Source organism: Miscanthus floridulus, chromosome 1, assembly GCF_019320115.1.
Source record: "Miscanthus floridulus cultivar M001 chromosome 1, ASM1932011v1, whole genome shotgun sequence".
Classification (NCBI taxonomy): Eukaryota; Viridiplantae; Streptophyta; class Magnoliopsida; order Poales; family Poaceae; genus Miscanthus; species Miscanthus floridulus.
The window spans coordinates 167,532,991-167,550,849 of NC_089580.1; the positions used below are offsets into that span (position 1 = coordinate 167,532,991).

Consider the following 17,859-nt stretch of genomic DNA (forward strand, 5'->3'; position numbering starts at 1 on the left):
ACCGCAATCACACGCACGGCCCCCCTCTTCCTCGCCTTTCCTACCCGCACGCCAGAAGCGAAGAAAACCCACAACTAGGCGCACACCATCCCCACCGCCGCGCCCGCCCCGCCTCTTCGCCGGCGACGAGCCGCCGCCGAGGAGTTCAGCGTGGAGTGGCTTCCTCTCGCGTGGGCGACGCTGCCGAATTTCTCTGACTGGGTCGTCGTTGCCGTGTGCCACCGAGATTAGAGTTTTTCAAAGGGTCTCTCCTTTGCGGGACTGGCCTCTTGGAGTTTGTTTATTAGGAGGCGGCTCGAGCCTCGCTTCGGAAGCGACCTGGTCGTCGCCGCCGCCGCCATCGCCGCCGCGTCTTCCCGTAGTCTCTCTCGGGGCTCGCTGTAGTGATGAGCTCCGTCGGATCCTAGGGTTTTTGAATTCTGACGGCTTCGTCGAGCTGCGCAAGGCGTCCAGACGGAGATGGTGCCGACTGGGTTGTTCGGGTGGGCGTCGCCCCATGTACAGCCGCTCACACCCGTATCCGAGGTCTCGGAGCCGCCGGAGTCGCCGTCGCCGTACGGGGACGGGCCGGCGGGGGATGCCGGCGTGGGGGCAAGGGAGGGGGAAGGAGCTGGCGCCGGAGAGGAGGAGGTGGAGGACGACGAGGTCGAGCCGCCGCCGGCGGCGGTGTCGTTCTGGAGGCTTTTCGAGTTCGCCGATGGGGTCGACTGGGCCCTTATGGCTGCTGGGGCGCTTGCTGCTGCTGCCCATGGCGCGGCGCTCGTTGTGTACCTTCACTACTTCGGGAGGGCCCTGAATTTTCTCGACTCCGAGCGGGTTGGGTCGTCTCTCTATGGCCGCAGTGATGAGCTGCTCCGGCGGTTTAAGGAGGTAAGCTGATATTTCTGGTGCTTGGCACTTAGTTGTACATACAATAACTGTTATATTTTCGATTTTAGATGGAAGGATGTTTGAAATTTTTAAATTTTTATGGTGGATTATCTATTCTCCCTTAATGCCATTCTCAGAAGACCGTTCACTCTCCCCCATTGATCAGCCTTTTCTTTCTATTGATTAGCTACAAATGTTTGTTACTTTGGGGACATGGCAATTCTATAGGATACAGGTTCGTATTGAATAGGAGCTTCTAGGTTGCATTTCAAACATTAGGGCTAGGAAGGTTTCCAACTCCACATGTTTGCTGCTCTGCATTTTTTTAAGTGCAGTTATGTTTATAACTCAAGTTATCCCTTCAAAATCAGTCCATTTTGATTTCGTCTCGATGCAAAGTTTCCAAAGCCATCATACGTTATTAGAAATTGGAATTGGTGGGTTGGGCTGTGCTTGGTATCACCTTTGCTTAATGTTTGGGTGCTGCTGCTGTGGATGCACCTTTTGAAATTGCGTATATGTTGAGATGGAGAATGTAAGAGTGAAGTGGCCATGGTTTAAATGTTAGTAGTGTCTTATGGAATTGACCATTTAAAAAAATTATGTCGAGGTTAGTTGCAGGATGGTCTCCTTGGTCTCAATGATGCCAGGGTCTAAAGATGTTTATTGGTGTAATATGTGTTTCTTAGCTGTTAACACGTTAAGGGAACGGTTGATACTTGTTGATGTCTTGTGGTTGGTCATTGTTATTGTATCCTTTGTGATTATAATGTTTTTAAAAGAGTTTTGCATTCTGAACGATATGAGTTCTTTTATACTCTATATATTCATTTAGTTTCTGTAAGGTTGCCTGGAATATCCTATAGCTGCCTTTAGTAGTTTAGTTATAACCATTTTAGAAATTTTCTTGCAAACAAGGTAATTGAAGCAGCCAAGTGAAGGTTTCACTGGACATTCTCTTTTCATAGCTGGTGTATCCTGTAGGTGGAGATAAAATTATGGGGATATGGCAGCTTCATCTGTGACAAGAGGAACTGAAAAAAAAAACCAGGACTGATGGAACTCATTTCCTCAGGGGGTAACCAAGTAATTTCTAAAATATTCTACATTAAACACTTACGTTATCTCATAATGACTGCTATTTGGAATGCTCCTAGGATCCCCACATCTAGTTCATTATTCTCCTAGGATCCCCACATCTAGTTCATTATTTGATGTGCACTGTTATCGTTGTACTCCGTCTTGTCGTTTATGGCAATCCATTTATTTACTCAGTTGTTTGATTCTGCCCAAATTTTGGACTTGTAAGAAGTTACTATCCAAACTTCTCCAAACGGGTGCGACCTTGCATTTTTGCGTGTGACCTTGCATGTTTATTTTGTCCCTTAGGACCCTCCCTCCGACTTTCCCGTGTTCTGAAATTGATATCTTGCCCTCTTACATTTTTTCATCAACGTTGCAGCATGCCTTGTATATTGTCTTTATTGCTGCTGGTGTTTTCGTTGCAGGATGGATAGGTAAGTAACTATTGCCATTTAAATTGCAGTTCTCACTCAGCACAAACACAAATTCCTGATTATTTCAGTTCTGCAGAGGTATCATGTTGGATTCTAACCGGGGAACGGCAGACTGCTGTCATCAGATCAAAATATGTTCAGGTTTTGCTAAATCAAGACATGAGTTTTTTTGATACATATGGTAACAATGGAGATATTGTTAGTCAAGTGCTCAGTGATGTATTGCTCATTCAGTCAGCTATAAGTGAGAAAGTAAGACCAAAGTGTGAAGTAACCATCTGTTCCTCTGGAATTCTGATCTGCAGAGTGAACCTCGTCACTTTTAGGGTCTCCTAACAACTGAGTTTCTTTGTAGGTTGGGAACTACATACATAATATGGCTACATTTGTTGGTGGTCTCATTGTTGGCCTTCTGAATTGTTGGCAAATAGCACTTCTAACTCTTGCCACTGGACCCTTGATTGTTGCAGCAGGAGGAATATCTAACATATTCCTTCATAGGCTGGCTGAAAACATTCAAGATGCATATGCCGAAGCGGCTAGCATTGCTGAACAGGTGCTACCTTTATTCATTGTGCCAATCTTTCTTTTGATTTTTTTTAAGAATACACCAATCTAAGCCACTGTCTGATACAGTGCTCAAGGCTGCCATATCTCCATTGTCAAGAGTGCTGTATCAGAGGGCAGCTATTCTGCACTGTTGACTTTGTAGATTATACGATCACTCTGGTTTGATGTGCAATTAATTAATAAGTTAAAATATGCCTGGTTCTAATGTGACATGTGCATGTACAGGCCATCTCATACATCAGGACACTGTATGCTTTTACAAATGAAACTCTTGCAAAGTACTCCTATGCTACCTCACTTCAAGCCACACTTAGATATGGAATTCTGATTAGCCTTGTCCAAGGGATTGGTCTTGGATTTACATATGGACTCGCCATTTGCTCTTGTGCTTTGCAACTTTGGGTTGGAAGACATCTGATCCATCGCAAAAAAGCTGATGGTGGTGAAGTTGTGGTAGCTTTATTCTCTGTAATTCTGAGCGGCCTGTAAGTGACTTAATTTATGCAGAAGTTTTGCTTTATATAAATTATTCCGTCATATATATATCCTTATCTATGTTTCTTTTTAAATTTGTAGTGGTTTGAATCAAGCAGCTACAAACTTCTATTCATTTGAGCAAGGGCGCATTGCTGCTTATAGACTATATGAGATGATTAGTCGTTCAACTTCCAGCACCAATCAAGAAGGGATAACCTTACCCCAGGTGCAGGGGAATATTGAATTTCGAAATGTGTACTTTAGCTACCTGTCTCGTCCTGAAATCCCAATATTAAGTGGTTTCTTCCTCACTGTACCGGCGAGAAAAACTGTGGCACTTGTTGGTAGAAATGGCTCGGGGAAAAGCAGTATAATTCCTCTGATGGAGAGATTCTATGACCCAACATTAGGTAATAGCACTGACAAGCATATTTTGTTTTCCACTTCTATTCCTCCATTTAAAAGACTACTACTATTTATGTTTCAGGTGAAGTTCTTTTGGATGGGGAAAACATAAAAAATTTGAAAGTAGAATGGTTAAGAAGCCAAATTGGTCTGGTCACACAAGAACCAGCCTTATTGAGTTTGAGCATTCGGGAAAATATTGCTTATGGAAGATCTGCTACCTTTGATCAGATAGAAGAGGCAGCAAAAACAGCCCATGCCCATGGGTTCATCAGTTCACTTGAAAAGGGGTATGAAACCCAGGTAAAGGAGGTACCATATATCTTGTTGTCCAGCAAGGCTAGACTGCTTAGGCATTGGATCTCTGGTACTCACTTTTAGAAATTCTGTAGGTTGGTCGAGCTGGTATAGCACTCACTGATGAACAGAAGATCAAAATTTCTATTGCTCGTGCTGTGCTTTCGAATCCATCCATTCTGTTGCTTGATGAGGTCACGGGAGGACTTGATTTTGAAGCTGAAAAGGCTGTACAAGAAGCATTAGATGTTCTCATGTTGGGAAGGTCAACCATTATAATTGCTAGACGTCTTTGCCTCATTAAAAATGCTGATTATATAGCTGTAATGGAGGAGGGTCATCTTGTTGAAATGGGGACACATGATGAACTTCTAAACTTGGATGGGCTGTACGCTGAGCTTTTAAGGTGTGAGGAAGCAACAAAACTTCCCAAAAGGTAAAGCCTTTTTTTTCATAGGCATTACCCAACATGTGGCTAAGCATATCTAGTACTTGTGGATACTCCCTCCGTCCCAAAAAGAATGCAATTCTAGATGCATTCTTGGTTAAAGTGCCTAAAGTTCGACTAAATATATAATTTAAAATATTAGTGTTTATAATGCCAAAAGAATATATTATGAAAATATGTTTCATGATGAATCTAATGGTACCTATTTAGTACAATAAATATTAGTAATTTTTTATATAAATTTGGTCAAACTTAACATACTTTAACATAACACTGTTCTAGAATTTATACCTTCTAGGACGGAGGGTGTACTAACTAATTTTTAGATCCTAGAGCATTGATAGCTATAGCATCATTTGAAATACAACCGTGCTGTAGAGATTTTGCTTAACCTTTTGTATTTATACTTTATGAATATTTGTTTGTTCTTGGTTTTTATTTGAATGTTTGTTCCGTCATATCTGCTGAAAAAGTGTATGATTTGATATGGACTACCTTACCTATTTTGTTTCATGACAGGATGCCTACCAAGAACAGCAGGGAGCGTAAGTCGCTCCAAATTGAGGACACATCAGTGAGCCAATACTTTCAAGAATCGTCCTCTCCTAAGATGGCAAAATCACCTTCACTACAAAGGACACATGGCATGCTTCAATTTTGGCGATCAGATACAAACAGAAACTCTCATGATTCACCAAAGGATCGAAGTCCACCTTCAGAACAAACTATGGACAACGGGATACCTATGGTTGCAATTGAAACTGAAAGAACACCGTCCATTAAGAGACAGGATAGTTTTGAAATGAAATTACCTGATCTTCCTAAAGTTGATGTCCATCCTATACAGCGGCAGTCATCTAAGAATTCAGAACCTGACTCACCCATATCTCCTCTTTTGACTTCTGATCCTAAGAATGAGCGTTCACATTCACAAACTTTTAGCAGACCACAGAGTGAACAAGATGATACGAGTTCTGAACAGAGTGAACTGGATGAGGTTCAGCACCAGAAACCTCCATCTTTTTGGCGTCTTGCAACACTTAGTATTGCTGAATGGCCTTATGCTCTTTTAGGTACAATTGGTGCTGCTATATTTGGCTCATTTAATCCACTGCTTGCTTACACAATAGCACTTATAGTGTCAGCATACTATCAAATAGAAATCCGTGATATGCGCCACGAAGTGAACAGATGGTGTTTATTCATAGTAGGCATGGGTGTTATTACAGTGCTGGTCAACTGGTTGCAACATTTCTATTTTGGAATAATGGGGGAGAAGATGACTGAGCGCATAAGAAGGATGATGTTCTCAGGTAATTGCAATCTGCATCTTTATATGCTGTTCTTGTATTCTGCTAATCGTGTAGTTAGTTTTACATTATTAGAGTGTAATTCTTATTTATGATTTCTTTGACAGCAATGCTACGCAATGAAGTTGGATGGTTTGACAAAGAGGAGAACAATGCTGATACACTGTCCATGCGCCTCGCAAATGATGCTACATTTGTCCGTGCTGCCTTCAGTAACCGGCTTTCCATATTTATACAAGACACTGCTGCAGTATCTGTGGCCCTCCTTATTGGAATGTTGTTGGGATGGCGGGTGGCACTTGTTGCACTTGCAACTTTGCCAGTGCTTGTCATATCTGCTATTGCACAGGTAATAAAGATTTCTTTATTTGTTTGCTATCCCCTTAAATATGACAAGATACTAAGAAATGTTATGTGGTGGTCTTTGGACAAACATAAAGTCCCATCAAAGTACGTGACCTTCATCAAGGACATGTACAACAATGTTGTGACTAGTGTTCGAACAAACAATGGTAACACAAATTACTTCCCGATTAATTGGGCTTCATCAAGGGTCAGCCTTAAGCCCGTATCTCTTTGCCTTGGTAATGGATGAGGTTACCAGGAACATACAAGGGGATATCCCTTGGTGTATGTTGTTCGCTGATGATGTAGTGTTAGTGGACGAAAGCCAGGCAGGAGTAAATAGGAAACTAGAGTTATGACGGTAGACCCTTGAGTCTAAAGGTTTTAGATTGAGCAGAACTAAAACCGAATACATGAGATGCGACTTTGGCGGAGTTGTACAGGAGGAGGGAGATGTGAGTTTGGAAGGTCAAGTAGTGCCTAAGAAGGATACCTTTCGGTATCTGGGATCGATGCTACAGAGAGATGGAGATATTGATGCGGACGTTAGCCATAGAATCAAAGCAGGGTGGATCAAGTGGCGACAAGCTTCTGGCATTCTCTGTGACAAGAGGGTACCACAAAAGCTAAAAGGCAAGTTCTATAGAACGGCGATTAGACCGGCTATGTTGTATGGAACAAAATGTTGGCCTACAAAGATTTGACATGTTCAACAATTGAGTGTTGCAGAAATGCGTATGTTGCGATGGATTTGCGGTTACACAAGAATGGACCGAGTTCGGAACGATGATATACGTGATCGCCTAGAGGTAGCACCAATTGAAGAAAAGCTTGTCCAACATCGGTTGAGGTGGTTTGGCCATGTCCAAAGGAGACCTCTAGAGGCACCAGTGCATTGTGGAGTCCTAAGCCAAGCTAATAATATGAGGAGAGGCCAAGCTAATAATATGAGGAGAGGTAGAGGAAGACCGAAATTGACATAGGGGGAGGCAATAAAAAGAGATTTGAAAGTTTGGGATATATCTAGAGATCTATGTTTGAATAGGAGTACTTGGAAAGCAGCTATTGAAGTGCCTGAACCGTGACTTGGGGCTCTTGATGGGTTTCAACTCTAGCCTACCCCAACTTGCTTGGGACTGAAAGGCTATGTTGTTGTTGTTGTTGTTTGCTATCCCCTTAAAAGATTGGTATGTTAACAGAAATTTGATGCCTAGCATTTACTTTGAAGTTTGCACGTGTAAGAACAGTCTGTCAAAGATTACTGAAGACTTCAAACTCTAAAATATTACTTTTCATGTTAGTAATGGGCTTTGTGACAGTTCCCTTTATGATCTACCCCTCTCAAATAAAAAAAATGACTATATATGGGTTACAGATATTGAAATTTTTATATCATGCTGCTTGCTCTTTGCAGCAGTGCTTCTTCATATGTTCCATATGTTATGAGGACGAGCGCTAGCTCAGTCGGTACGCTTTCGCAGTGGGCGATCGGCCGGGCGCGGGTTCGATCCCTGGGATTGTCTGCGTTTCCTCACCGGGGTTTTCCCCCATAATAAGTTTCAGTTGCCTCGCACGGATGTGGCACCACTGTCATACCTTTCAGCCATGTACTTCTAGCCTTAGATATAGGTTGTAGGTCTAGCTTACGCACTAGGGGTGTGAGTGTTAGGGTGCGTGCGTGTGGTGTGAGTTGGTGCGTGAGTTCAGATACTACAGCTTGTAATAGAAGGTTGAGGCAATCAAAAAGAAAATGTTCCATATGTTATAACTGTAGCACATTAGTACATTGGCAAATCTCTAATGGGTCTAATAACTTGTGTTGCAGAAATTGTGGCTTGCTGGCTTCTCAAGAGGAATCCAGGAAATGCATAGAAAGGCTTCGTTAGTGCTTGAAGATGCAGTGCGGAACATATACACTGTAGTAGCATTCTGTGCTGGGGATAAGATAATGGAACTGTACAGACTACATCTTGGCAAGATACTAAAACAAAGTCTTGTGCAAGGACTGGCTATAGGTTTTGGCTTTGGTCTCTCCCAGTTCCTTCTTTTTGCCTGCAATGCCCTGCTTCTTTGGTACACTGCTATTTCTGTTGACCAACAACGTCTGACAATAGCCACAGGACTAAAAGAGTACATTCTGTTTTCATTTGTATCATTCGCATTGGTGGAGCCATTTGGACTTGCACCTTACATTCTTAAAAGGAGGAAATCTCTTACGTCAGTATTTGAAATTATTGACCGTGAGCCAAAGATTGATCCTGATGATACCACCGGCTTGAAACCACCCAATGTCTACGGAAGCATTGAATTCAAGAATGTTGATTTCTCTTATCCTGCTCGCCCGGACATTCTTGTGCTGAGTAATTTTAATCTTAAAGTGAGTGTTGGGCAGACAGTTGCAGTGGTTGGGGTTTCAGGATCTGGGAAAAGCACCGTTATTTCTTTGATTGAGAGATTCTATGACCCTGTTTCTGGCCAAGTTCTACTGGATGGTCGAGATCTGAAATCATTTAACCTTAGATGGTTGCGTAGCCACATGGGACTGATTCAGCAAGATCCAGTTATTTTCTCAACGACCATAAGAGAAAACATTATTTATGCAAGGCACAATGCAACAGAGGCTGAGATGAAGGAAGCGGCAAGGATAGCAAATGCTCATCATTTCATCAGCAGCTTGCCACATGGATATGACACTCATGTGGGAATGAGAGGGGTTGATCTAACACCTGGGCAAAAGCAACGAATTGCCATTGCTAGGGTGGTTTTGAAGAATGCGCCTATATTGTTGTTGGATGAGGCCAGCTCTGCAATCGAGTCCGAATCAAGTAGAGTGGTACAAGAAGCTCTCGACACTCTGGTCATGGGTAACAAGACAACAATTCTCATTGCCCACAGGGCAGCAATGATGAAGCATGTGGATAACATTGTTGTCCTAAATGGTGGTAGGATAGTTGAGCAGGGCACACATGACTCTCTGATGGACCAGAACGGTCTATATGTTAGATTGATGCAACCCCATTTTGGCAAGGGCCTTCGCCAGCATCGGCTAATGTAATTATTGTTGGGCATTTTAGGTGTAAATTATCCTAGGGCATGATCAGGTTTCCTTCTGCTCTTGGTGCAGCCATTCAGGCGCCCTTTTTGGCACATGAAAAATGCTGGAAGTTGCCGCCCTGCTGATGCTGTTTTGAGTAAGCGGAATGCTGACCTGATCTTGACAAAAAAAATTAGCTTGGAGATTCAGGTAAGTAACTGTGTTGAAACTGTAGGGCACAACTCATTCTGGAAAAAGTTAGCAAGTTTGGAGGGCATTGTATTTTTTGTAATATATGAGTTGAAACATTCTTGAGACTTTTCCCTGTGTGCCCTTATAAAAGATCGTAATTCCCTATGTGTCCCTGAAAAAATTCAGCGGTCTTCAGCGCCACTACTCCAACTTTTTCGTGTCATCCATGCCACTTCCGTCAGTTTGGCCTCTAACGCCGTTAAACTGCAGGTGTGAAAAGACGAAAATGCCCTTAAGTTCAAATATGTTATTAATTTTTTTTAGCATCTTAACGACTTCAAATGAAAAAACTCAAAACTAGAAAGTTGTAGATCTCGTCGAGATCTATAATTTTCATATAAATTTTTTTTTCATTTAATTTCGCAAAAAAAAATATGATTTGATATGATTAATATATCTTAGAAAAATCATATTATTTTTTTTGCGAAATTAAATGAAAAAAAAATTATATGAAAATTATAGATCTCGACGAGATCTACAACTTTCTAGTTTTGAGTTTTTTCATTTGAAGTCGTTAAGATGCTAAAAAAAAATTAATAACATATTTGAACTTAAGGGCATTTTCGTCTTTTCACACCTGCAGTTTAACGGCGTTAGAGCCCAAACTGACGGAAGTGGCATGGATGACACGAAAAAGTTGGAGTAGTGGCGCTGAAGACCGCTGAATTTTTTCAGGGACACACAGGGAATTACGATCTTTTATAAGGGCACACAGGGAAAAGTCTCAACATTCTTTCAGAGGCTCGTGCTTGTGTTGTCTCTCGCCTCTGTAATGCTAGTGTTTTGATCATTTAACTTGTGTATAAAGTTCGATTCTTGGTCGGTCCAAGTCTTGCAGCCGTGATGAAAAGCCTGATACTGGGTAATTCTGGACGCGGCGTTATTTCCGGCAACGAGACCGTTCAGATTAGGAGTTGCAGATGTTGAAAATTCGAACCAAATTCTTTTTATTTGGAATTGATTATCTTATTGGGTCGATGGGCACGAGCGAAGCGAGTCTCATATTGACTGCCACGGCAAGCTTCACCATTTCTGGCTTCCTCGGCAGGCTACAACTTGCATGTTGTATGCTACAGCTAACAACGGCATGATTTTTTTTTTTTTTTTGCATTGGACATATTTGTTGAAGTGGATTAAGTGAAAATTAAACTAAGTTTTACTTGAATCCACTCCAACACCTATAGATTAAGGTGAATACATCCAACACATATAGATTAAGGTGAATACATATGCATCTAAAAGGCACACAGTAGATTAACCGATTAAGTAATGTCATCACGATTTTAAAGTCACGGACACACTTGGGAACCTCGACAAAAGACACGACTCTGGTTTACTCTAACACAAGTGCTATACGCGACAGTTGGTACGCTATTTTATTTTGCTTTCTTCCAACATTCCGAGCCACTAAACTCAGTAGATGCCGGCTATCACAGAGTGCATCGACGACGATGATTACCTGACCAGCTTTTGCTGTCCTTTTGTCTTGGCAAACAGGCCAGCTCAACTAAACAGTTGACTTACGCAGAAAAGTGGGTTAACAAGATTTGCTAGAAAAGCCAATACCAAAAAAATCAACCGAAGCTAAAAAACAAAAGTCAGAAAAGCAGTTTTTCAGCCAAGAAAAAAAAACGCTTCTCCGGTCTCCACCGAGCAGGGAGAGATTCCAGGACCATGGCGCGGGCAGGCCGCCTCGACGGTCGACGCCAGGCAGCCTGATTCCTTCCAAGCACGCGGACACTTGTGCTTCCTCCGCGGCGATGGGTGCCGCACCATGGAGTACTTGACAGTTAAACCCACCGCCGCGGCACCCGACTGAGCAATGAAGGCACCGTCAACATTAATTGTGACGCCATCACATCACCCGTCAAACTTGTGCTTGAAACAGTCTAGTGATAAACCCTTGTTTCTATTTTTCGTTAGCTTCATTTCGAAACTTTCTAAGCCGCACGAGTGTTGTACTTGTACCGACAGCTGGATGCTGTTCACGGAGCGTGTAATTTTGGGAGCCACGAACCGACAGCAATGCAACCAGCACAAGGCATTTCATCTTTCGCTAACATGGTACGCACATCAGCACCATTGACAATAGGCACGGGTATCACACCAAGGGTATAGACATTTCTCTTCACCAAGCATTCTGCATACATATACCATGGCTCATGTGGCCGTGCATTACATCACAGTTAAAGGCATCCTCAAGAATATAAACTAGTTGCTAGATCTAAGATAACTTTTCCAATAGTGCTAACTTTAGCACATTGCTCATAGCATGTGTATCTTCACATGACACTCTCACGTAATCTTGGAATGTGTATGAGCTTAGCTCTTCATCAAGAGCTAGCTTTTATTAAAGTATGAAATAATATGCTTTGAGCTAGCTCATAAATCATCATCGGAGCTGCCCTAATAGAAGCAAGCGATCACGCTGTCAGATCCGAGATCTTGAAAGAATCCGCGACGACTTTGAGCCTGTTCCGCAGTCTGCTCCACCGGCGTTCGTTCGCGGTCACGATCAGCGTGTAGTATCGACCTGGAGGGAAAAAAAAACTTCAACGGGAAACACATGAGCCGACCTAAGACGTTTTGCGGTTCATAGGCATCCTACCGTTTCCAATGGCGACCGTTGCAAATGCAGAAACACCGTAGCCCGGAGCCTCCAGATCGTACTCAAACGTCCAGTAGTTCTTGCCGTCAACAGTACGCTGCAAAAAAAGTAGGGTCAACCGCTTATTTCAGTAGCAGTTTTTACTCGTAAACTGTATCTCAAACGAGCACTGAGCTGCGTTGCAATAGAACAGTGAGTATAGCACATAAATTCATTGGTTATAAGAGTTTCTGCTCAGGCAGTTAGGTAGCACATAAATTTGGCAACTCCGTGGCCAGGCAAGAAATGTTGATTGAATAAGCAATGAACAGACGGCAGACCTCTTGCATGTCATAGACCGACGGTATTTGATTCGGGGCAGCATAAACGTTGTTTACCAGATTGAAGATGGCCTGGTATATAATGTGAAAAATATTCATCAGATCAGCAAAAGCGAATCTCTGAACTTTCAAAGCTATGTCTATCTTCTGTGACTAATCAAAGTAAAGGGTACATAGGCCAAAGAAAACACCTCATCCATTGGTCCTAGGTCGCGGATATCTGTTTTCTCAGTAGGAATAAATCCCACACGAACACACTGAAGGGCAAAATTTTTATCTTTGAATGCTGAATCATGACCCAAGAAATCGAAATCCTATCCAGGGACAAAGAAACAAAGGCACGATGAAAATTACCCTTCAGAAAGAAGGTCATTGGGATTTGAGTCATTATTCAAGAATCACATGGCAACCTACCCTCCATTCAGATGGATAAAGATATGAGTATCCATCTTTTGCATCCACATAAGATTTATAATTCTTCGGTACTTCTGAAATCAAGGAACAGCTCCAATTAATGTCAAATATATAAAAAAAGGCAGAAAGGCTACTTGAGAACTGTCTGATCCTCATAAGTGATAAACACGATGTCAGGCCATCCAAAATGGTCATGCCTTCAGCAAATGCAGAGCTTGTCTTCAGTAGGCCAGTGGCTAACGCTCCAGCACCAAACAAAGCTAATCGCCTTTTCGTGACCTCTATATAAGTGGAGAGATGTTATAATAAAACAAAATTCTGCCGACCATCAGATGTATGAGAAACAACAAAAGGAGCAATTACTACTGTCATTCAAAGATCCTTGTTTCGAGCTTGCCGCCACAACTGAGGGAGGATTCCCATTCAGTTTGGCAGTCACCGCACAATTTGGCACAACCAACTGAAAATCAGCACCCGGGTTCAAGCTGTTACTCCTCAGAACTGCAGGGAAATAAGTAAATTCCAGAAAACAGTGAGAAGGGGCTTGAGCACATACTTGTTTGGATACGGAGCAAATCAGATTCTGCAGGCTTGCCATTTCACCTTCAGTAGTTCAGGTTGGCACTGAGCTCGAGGAAGAGTTCTGTGAAGCTTGTAGCCCAGCATCAGTTATCCTGTCCACAGCTGCTGGACACGCCCACTTTTCCAGTATCGAGTGTGTGGGTGGAAGCCAAGGCAGCCAAGTCAGCATCTTCATTATCCTCATTTCAGCACTTTTGGTTGTCTTGTATTGACCACTGGCTAACAAAAGTGGGCTATCCCAACAGGCAACAGCCCTTCTGATGGATAGATGGTTCCGATGATGACATGTTCCTGCTCGTTTTTCTGGGGTAATAATATTTAACATAATATTAAGATATATGCCAACAACAAGAGCAAGCGGATCATAGTCAGACATCATAATACATCAGCTGCAGCTTAACAAATTTGCCACAATAAAAAGAAGCAAAGCTGCAAGATGCATGCATATCAGATAGATTGTTAAAGACTGAAGAGGAACTGTTCTGAATAGAGTGATTTCGATGCCATAAAACAAAATTTCCAGGTTACATAATTTCATGACACCATGATAAACAATATACAACAGCGGCTACAATTATTCAAGGCTAGTAAGCTTTTGGTGCAGGCTTCACTAGTCCTAACCCAGAACCACTACCCAAATGCTTGAAATCCCTTGCCTCCAAGCGTTCATCATGTGCAGCAAACCCAGTTCCTCCTTTCTCCAATGGAACCAGATTCCTCTCCTTGAATGGTTTACTGCACTCTAAGCAAGCTTTATCCTTTACTAGAAACTTGTCAGAGCACTTCTTGCAGAAGACGTGGCCACAGGTGCTGACCGCCACAAGGGACATGGTATTTGTGAGAGTGGACTTGCAACTAGGGCACATGTAGCTCTTTTCCACTGCCTTCTTGCTCTTCTGATCAGCATTTTCCTCCGTGAATGAGATAGGGAAGAGCGATTTCAACTTGAGCTTCTCCTGCCCCTCAGGGCAGACAGTGTCGGTGGAGGGTGCATCTACCTTGACTGTAGCTTCAGGAGTAGCTGAAGGGAGCCAAAATGCCTTCATGTTGCGGAGGGCTTCCTCTTCAAAAGAAGTGACCTTCACACTGTTTGCTCCATGAAACCCATTCTTGTCTTGGGAACCACTGCGATCATGGTACTGGGGAACAGCCCCATGATTCTGCTGATCAAAAGCATCCAACTCCTTAGCCTTCTGCAGAATTAGTTTCTCCTCCTCCTCTTCCTTCTCTTGCTTTTTCTGGGCCTCGTGAGCTGCTAGCTTGCTGGAACAACAAGAGTAAACACTCAGTATTCTGTTCAGTAGACACGATTACAAAGCAGGTAGTTTAAGGCCAACTACAGAATTTTTGAAGCCCATCATGAACAACAGGAATTTTAGGTAAGGAAACTACAAGAGGGGAATTAGTCTAATGACCAGTGGCCTATGAACACGACTGCTCGCAAAATGAACTTTAGCAAACATATACTTGCAGGTACAATGAGAAATTGCTAGGGTCAAATGTTGGATGCTGAGACTACACTACATACAAGAGCTCAAATCAAGACACGGTATGGATCCATGAAAGATAATTTTATCCCAAGTACAGGTGTGACCTTGGCAAAACTAAATCTAACTCCAGGTCAGATAATGTTGGCCTAAAATTCATGGGCGTGCTTAGCTTAATATCCGCACAAAAATCATCAGCCACCTGAGTCTAACAGCACTGATATTAGCCTGACAATTCTTCCAGCAGATATCCTGCAACCTTCTCTCATCCCTACCACCGCGCACCCTCATACCCCATTGGCCCAACCAACTACTACCTAAAGCAATTAAGCAATCAATAATCCAAAGAAGTAGACCGTGGAGTGTTGCTAACCTACCGCTTGATGTCCTTCTTCTGGGCGAGGAGGCACTCGAGGATGCACTCTTTACAGAAGGTGTGGCCCTTGGGGCAGCAGAGCGGGTCGATGAGCGGCTTGAGGCAGAGGCAGCAGGCGTCGAAGGGCTTGATGGAGTCCTTTCCCAGACGCTCCCGCTGCGTGCCGTATCCGAGCTTCCGCTTCTCCTCGTACGTGAAGAAGGCGAGGTCGTTGTTGTTCTTCGAGTGCCGCTGCGGCATCTTCGCTCGTGCCAAGAATCGGCTTGGTGCGGGAGGATGCGGGGAGATCGGCTGGCGGAGGAAGGCTTTCGCTCGCTTGGAACCCTAGATTCGTTGGACGCGGGGAAGAGAAAGGGACGAGGGAGGAAGCTGATGCTGGTGAGGAGAGGAACCCACTGTGTCTAGGTCGGGCTCGGGGGATTACGTCCGTGCACACAAGTGGGCTGGGCCGAGCGGGATTGACCATGGGCCGAAAATGTTTTCAGAGTATTTCCTTGGACAAATAGCAGTAGTATACTGGTTTGTAAAAAATGCTGGATGTTTAGATACAGTAAACCACTATATTTTTAAAACCATGATTTTATCAAAATTTTAATCTTTTTGGAGTTTCAAAAACAGGCTTGCTGCAGTTTGTTTCCCGCGTCGTTTCGTGCGCCCACGCGGGCCCGCGCCGCCTCGAAGGTCACCAACATCGAGAAGAGGGGCATCCGGACAGACGTGCCTGCAGTCCATTTCTCGAGCCATTCTGCGCGCCCGCGCTGGGCCCACGCCGCCCCGAACGTCACCAGCATCGAGAAGAGGGGGATGGGACGGTGGATGCCCAGCTGGCGCCGGGAGGAGGAGACACCGAGACGAGGCTGCAGAAAGCGAGGAGAGAGATGCAACACTCGATCTAATTTGGCAACATCTAGATGCAACACTTGCAACATACGTCCAAAGCCAGATGAAACAATTGAAGCATGCATCTAAAACACTTGCAAAAACACATGAAATACACTTGAAAACCATTGTAAAACACTTGCAACATCTAGATAAAACACTTGCAACATATTTGTGAAACATATGCAACATCCAAATAAACACACTTGCAACATACGTCTGGAAAAACATATGAAACATTTGAAATAGATGCTTGCAACATACGTGTACAACCATTGCAACATATGCAACATCTCGGTCTAATTTTGCAACATCCGCATAAAATACTTGCAATATACCTCTAAAACACTTGAAACATAAGCTTGCAACATGTTAGGCGCGACACTCTAGTGGGCGACGACCACCATGTCTGGCGAGCCTCGAGGCGGTCGCGAAATACGGCACGGCCACGACACCCTTGCCGTCTCTAGCCGCATGAGGAGGTGATGAGGACGACGATAGTGCCGGTGTCGGCGATGAGGTAGCGGATGTGCGGGAGAGGGATCTTGTACTGGTACCTGAAGCGAAAGCCATCCGATGATATGAGCTAACACCACAGGCTTGGGGAGCTTGGAGAGCGATCGCATGGTAGCAGACGCCGTAGTCACAACAGTGATGGGCGGGTGGAGCAGGACGAAGGTCGTGACAGCGGCGAGGCTACGATGAGGAGCAACAAGAGGCGAGGGCGAATGAGGGTTGGGGTGCGGCCACGGAGGCGGAGAGGAGACCGGTGGTGGGTCGTGGCGAGTCGTCGGATGCCGGGGGTCCGAACCTCGAGTGAGTGGGGCGGAGACGCCATCGGCGGACGACGCTTCGCTGCTGGTCTCGGTGAGAGCAGGAGTGGACTATCTGACGGAAGAAGAATGTGCATGCGGCTGGCAGCTTTCGCCTTTCGGAGTGGGAGATTTTTTTTTGAGGCGGTGTGCGGACAGACGGACGCCTGCACCGCAACATTATTTCAAAAACTCCAGTAATGTATTTTTTCTGTATAAACCATGGTTTCACGTCTTTTTAGTTTATATATAAAACAAGGTTTTCGATAACTACTTCAATCCAAACGAACATCCCGTCCTAACTTCAGTTTGCAGTCTGTTCAGGATGCCAGAAAAAAGGAGGTTGGTCCCTGAGACCCTCCTGGACAGGTGAAAAGGTTTAACCTGATTATCGTTTAAACTTTATAAAGGCAGTAGCGAAAAGAAACTAGACGCCATTCAAATCCACAACACATGACCGAACTTATGAGTTTTACCGTGCAAGTACTAATAACCTCTTGAGCTTCCCTCAAAAAACAAAAAATACTCTTAATGTTTAAAAAAAAACCTCTTGAGCAAACCTGATCCTCCGAGCAACTAACAGGGCACCAACCTAGGCAGTATGGCCATGGCCGCACGACGTGAGCAGCTTGAATTGCTGATTTACTTTTCCCACCGCAAGGCCTTCTGCTCGTCTAAGGGTCTGTTGGGTTGAGTTGTGGCTGTGGAAAAAAATTGTTGTAGTTATAGGCTGTGAAAAAGCTATTGTGGGATATCAAAGCCGTTTGGCTAAAGCAACTTAAGCTACTGTGAGCTATAAGCTATGTAATAAGTCTATAATACCCCTGTCTGCATTAGACACCGTTTATATGCAAAT

At 43.8% G+C, this 17,859-nt stretch overlaps 3 protein-coding genes across 5 annotated transcripts; 1 reads left to right on the forward strand and 2 right to left on the reverse strand.

Moving 5' to 3' along the window:
• On the forward strand, nucleotides 1–9,630 carry LOC136547344 (ABC transporter B family member 20-like). Of its 2 annotated transcripts, XM_066539311.1 has the most exons (12): nucleotides 762–870; nucleotides 1,855–1,956; nucleotides 2,333–2,387; nucleotides 2,464–2,639; nucleotides 2,743–2,943; nucleotides 3,183–3,442; nucleotides 3,534–3,844; nucleotides 3,922–4,142; nucleotides 4,232–4,572; nucleotides 5,104–5,897; nucleotides 6,002–6,243; nucleotides 8,065–9,630. In XM_066539311.1, exons 2-12 carry the CDS (start codon nucleotides 1,927–1,929, stop codon nucleotides 9,292–9,294), a joined length of 3,861 nt encoding a protein of 1,286 aa, XP_066395408.1. In that variant the 5' UTR covers nucleotides 762–870; nucleotides 1,855–1,926; the 3' UTR covers nucleotides 9,295–9,630. The 2 variants fall into 2 exon arrangements, with proteins under 2 accessions (XP_066395399.1, XP_066395408.1); XM_066539302.1 differs by lacking the exon at nucleotides 1,855–1,956 and having other exon boundaries at nucleotides 1–870.
• A 1,996-nt stretch (nucleotides 9,631–11,626) lies between these two features.
• LOC136501157 (photosynthetic NDH subunit of lumenal location 1, chloroplastic-like) lies at nucleotides 11,627–13,579 on the reverse strand. Of its 2 annotated transcripts, none has more exons than XM_066496658.1 (8): nucleotides 13,424–13,579; nucleotides 13,234–13,327; nucleotides 13,065–13,148; nucleotides 12,868–12,941; nucleotides 12,645–12,767; nucleotides 12,454–12,525; nucleotides 12,134–12,230; nucleotides 11,627–12,058 (listed from the first exon to the last, which is right to left on the reverse strand). In XM_066496658.1, the coding sequence occupies exons 1-8, from the start codon at nucleotides 13,463–13,465 to the stop codon at nucleotides 11,949–11,951; spliced, it is 696 nt and encodes a 231-aa protein (XP_066352755.1). In that variant the 5' UTR covers nucleotides 13,466–13,579; the 3' UTR covers nucleotides 11,627–11,948. The 2 variants fall into 2 exon arrangements, with proteins under 2 accessions (XP_066352755.1, XP_066352749.1); XM_066496652.1 differs by having other exon boundaries at nucleotides 13,231–13,327.
• Nucleotides 13,580–13,747: 168 nt separating this feature from the next.
• Nucleotides 13,748–15,687, reverse strand: LOC136501147 (E3 ubiquitin-protein ligase CSU1-like). The gene is made up of 2 exons (XM_066496643.1): nucleotides 15,314–15,687; nucleotides 13,748–14,712 (listed from the first exon to the last, which is right to left on the reverse strand). Exons 1-2 carry the CDS (start codon nucleotides 15,550–15,552, stop codon nucleotides 14,034–14,036), a joined length of 918 nt encoding a protein of 305 aa, XP_066352740.1. The 5' UTR covers nucleotides 15,553–15,687; the 3' UTR covers nucleotides 13,748–14,033.
• Between the last annotated feature and the right edge of the window lie 2,172 nt (nucleotides 15,688–17,859).

Excerpts from the sequence above, each read along its gene's own strand:
- LOC136501157 (XM_066496652.1), bottom strand. The coding sequence starts at position 13,465 with ATGGCAAGCCTGCAGAATCTGATTTGCTCCGTATCCAAACAA. Across the intron at positions 12,768-12,867 it reads TTTATCCATCTGAATGGAGG|GATTTCGATTTCTTGGGTCA; the intron begins GTAGGTTGCCAT and ends GTCCCTGGATAG. Across the intron at positions 12,231-12,453 it reads CGGTCTATGACATGCAAGAG|CGTACTGTTGACGGCAAGAA; the intron begins GTCTGCCGTCTG and ends CTTTTTTTGCAG.
- LOC136501147 (XM_066496643.1), bottom strand. The coding sequence starts at position 15,552 with ATGCCGCAGCGGCACTCGAAGAACAACAACGACCTCGCCTTCTTCACG. Across the intron at positions 14,713-15,313 it reads CAGAAGAAGGACATCAAGCG|CAAGCTAGCAGCTCACGAGG; the intron begins GTAGGTTAGCAA and ends TTGTTGTTCCAG.
- LOC136547344 (XM_066539302.1), top strand. The coding sequence starts at position 460 with ATGGTGCCGACTGGGTTGTTCGGGTGGGCGTCGCCCCATGTACAGCCG. Across the intron at positions 4,573-5,103 it reads GCAACAAAACTTCCCAAAAG|GATGCCTACCAAGAACAGCA; the intron begins GTAAAGCCTTTT and ends GTTTCATGACAG. Across the intron at positions 5,898-6,001 it reads AAGAAGGATGATGTTCTCAG|CAATGCTACGCAATGAAGTT; the intron begins GTAATTGCAATC and ends TTTCTTTGACAG.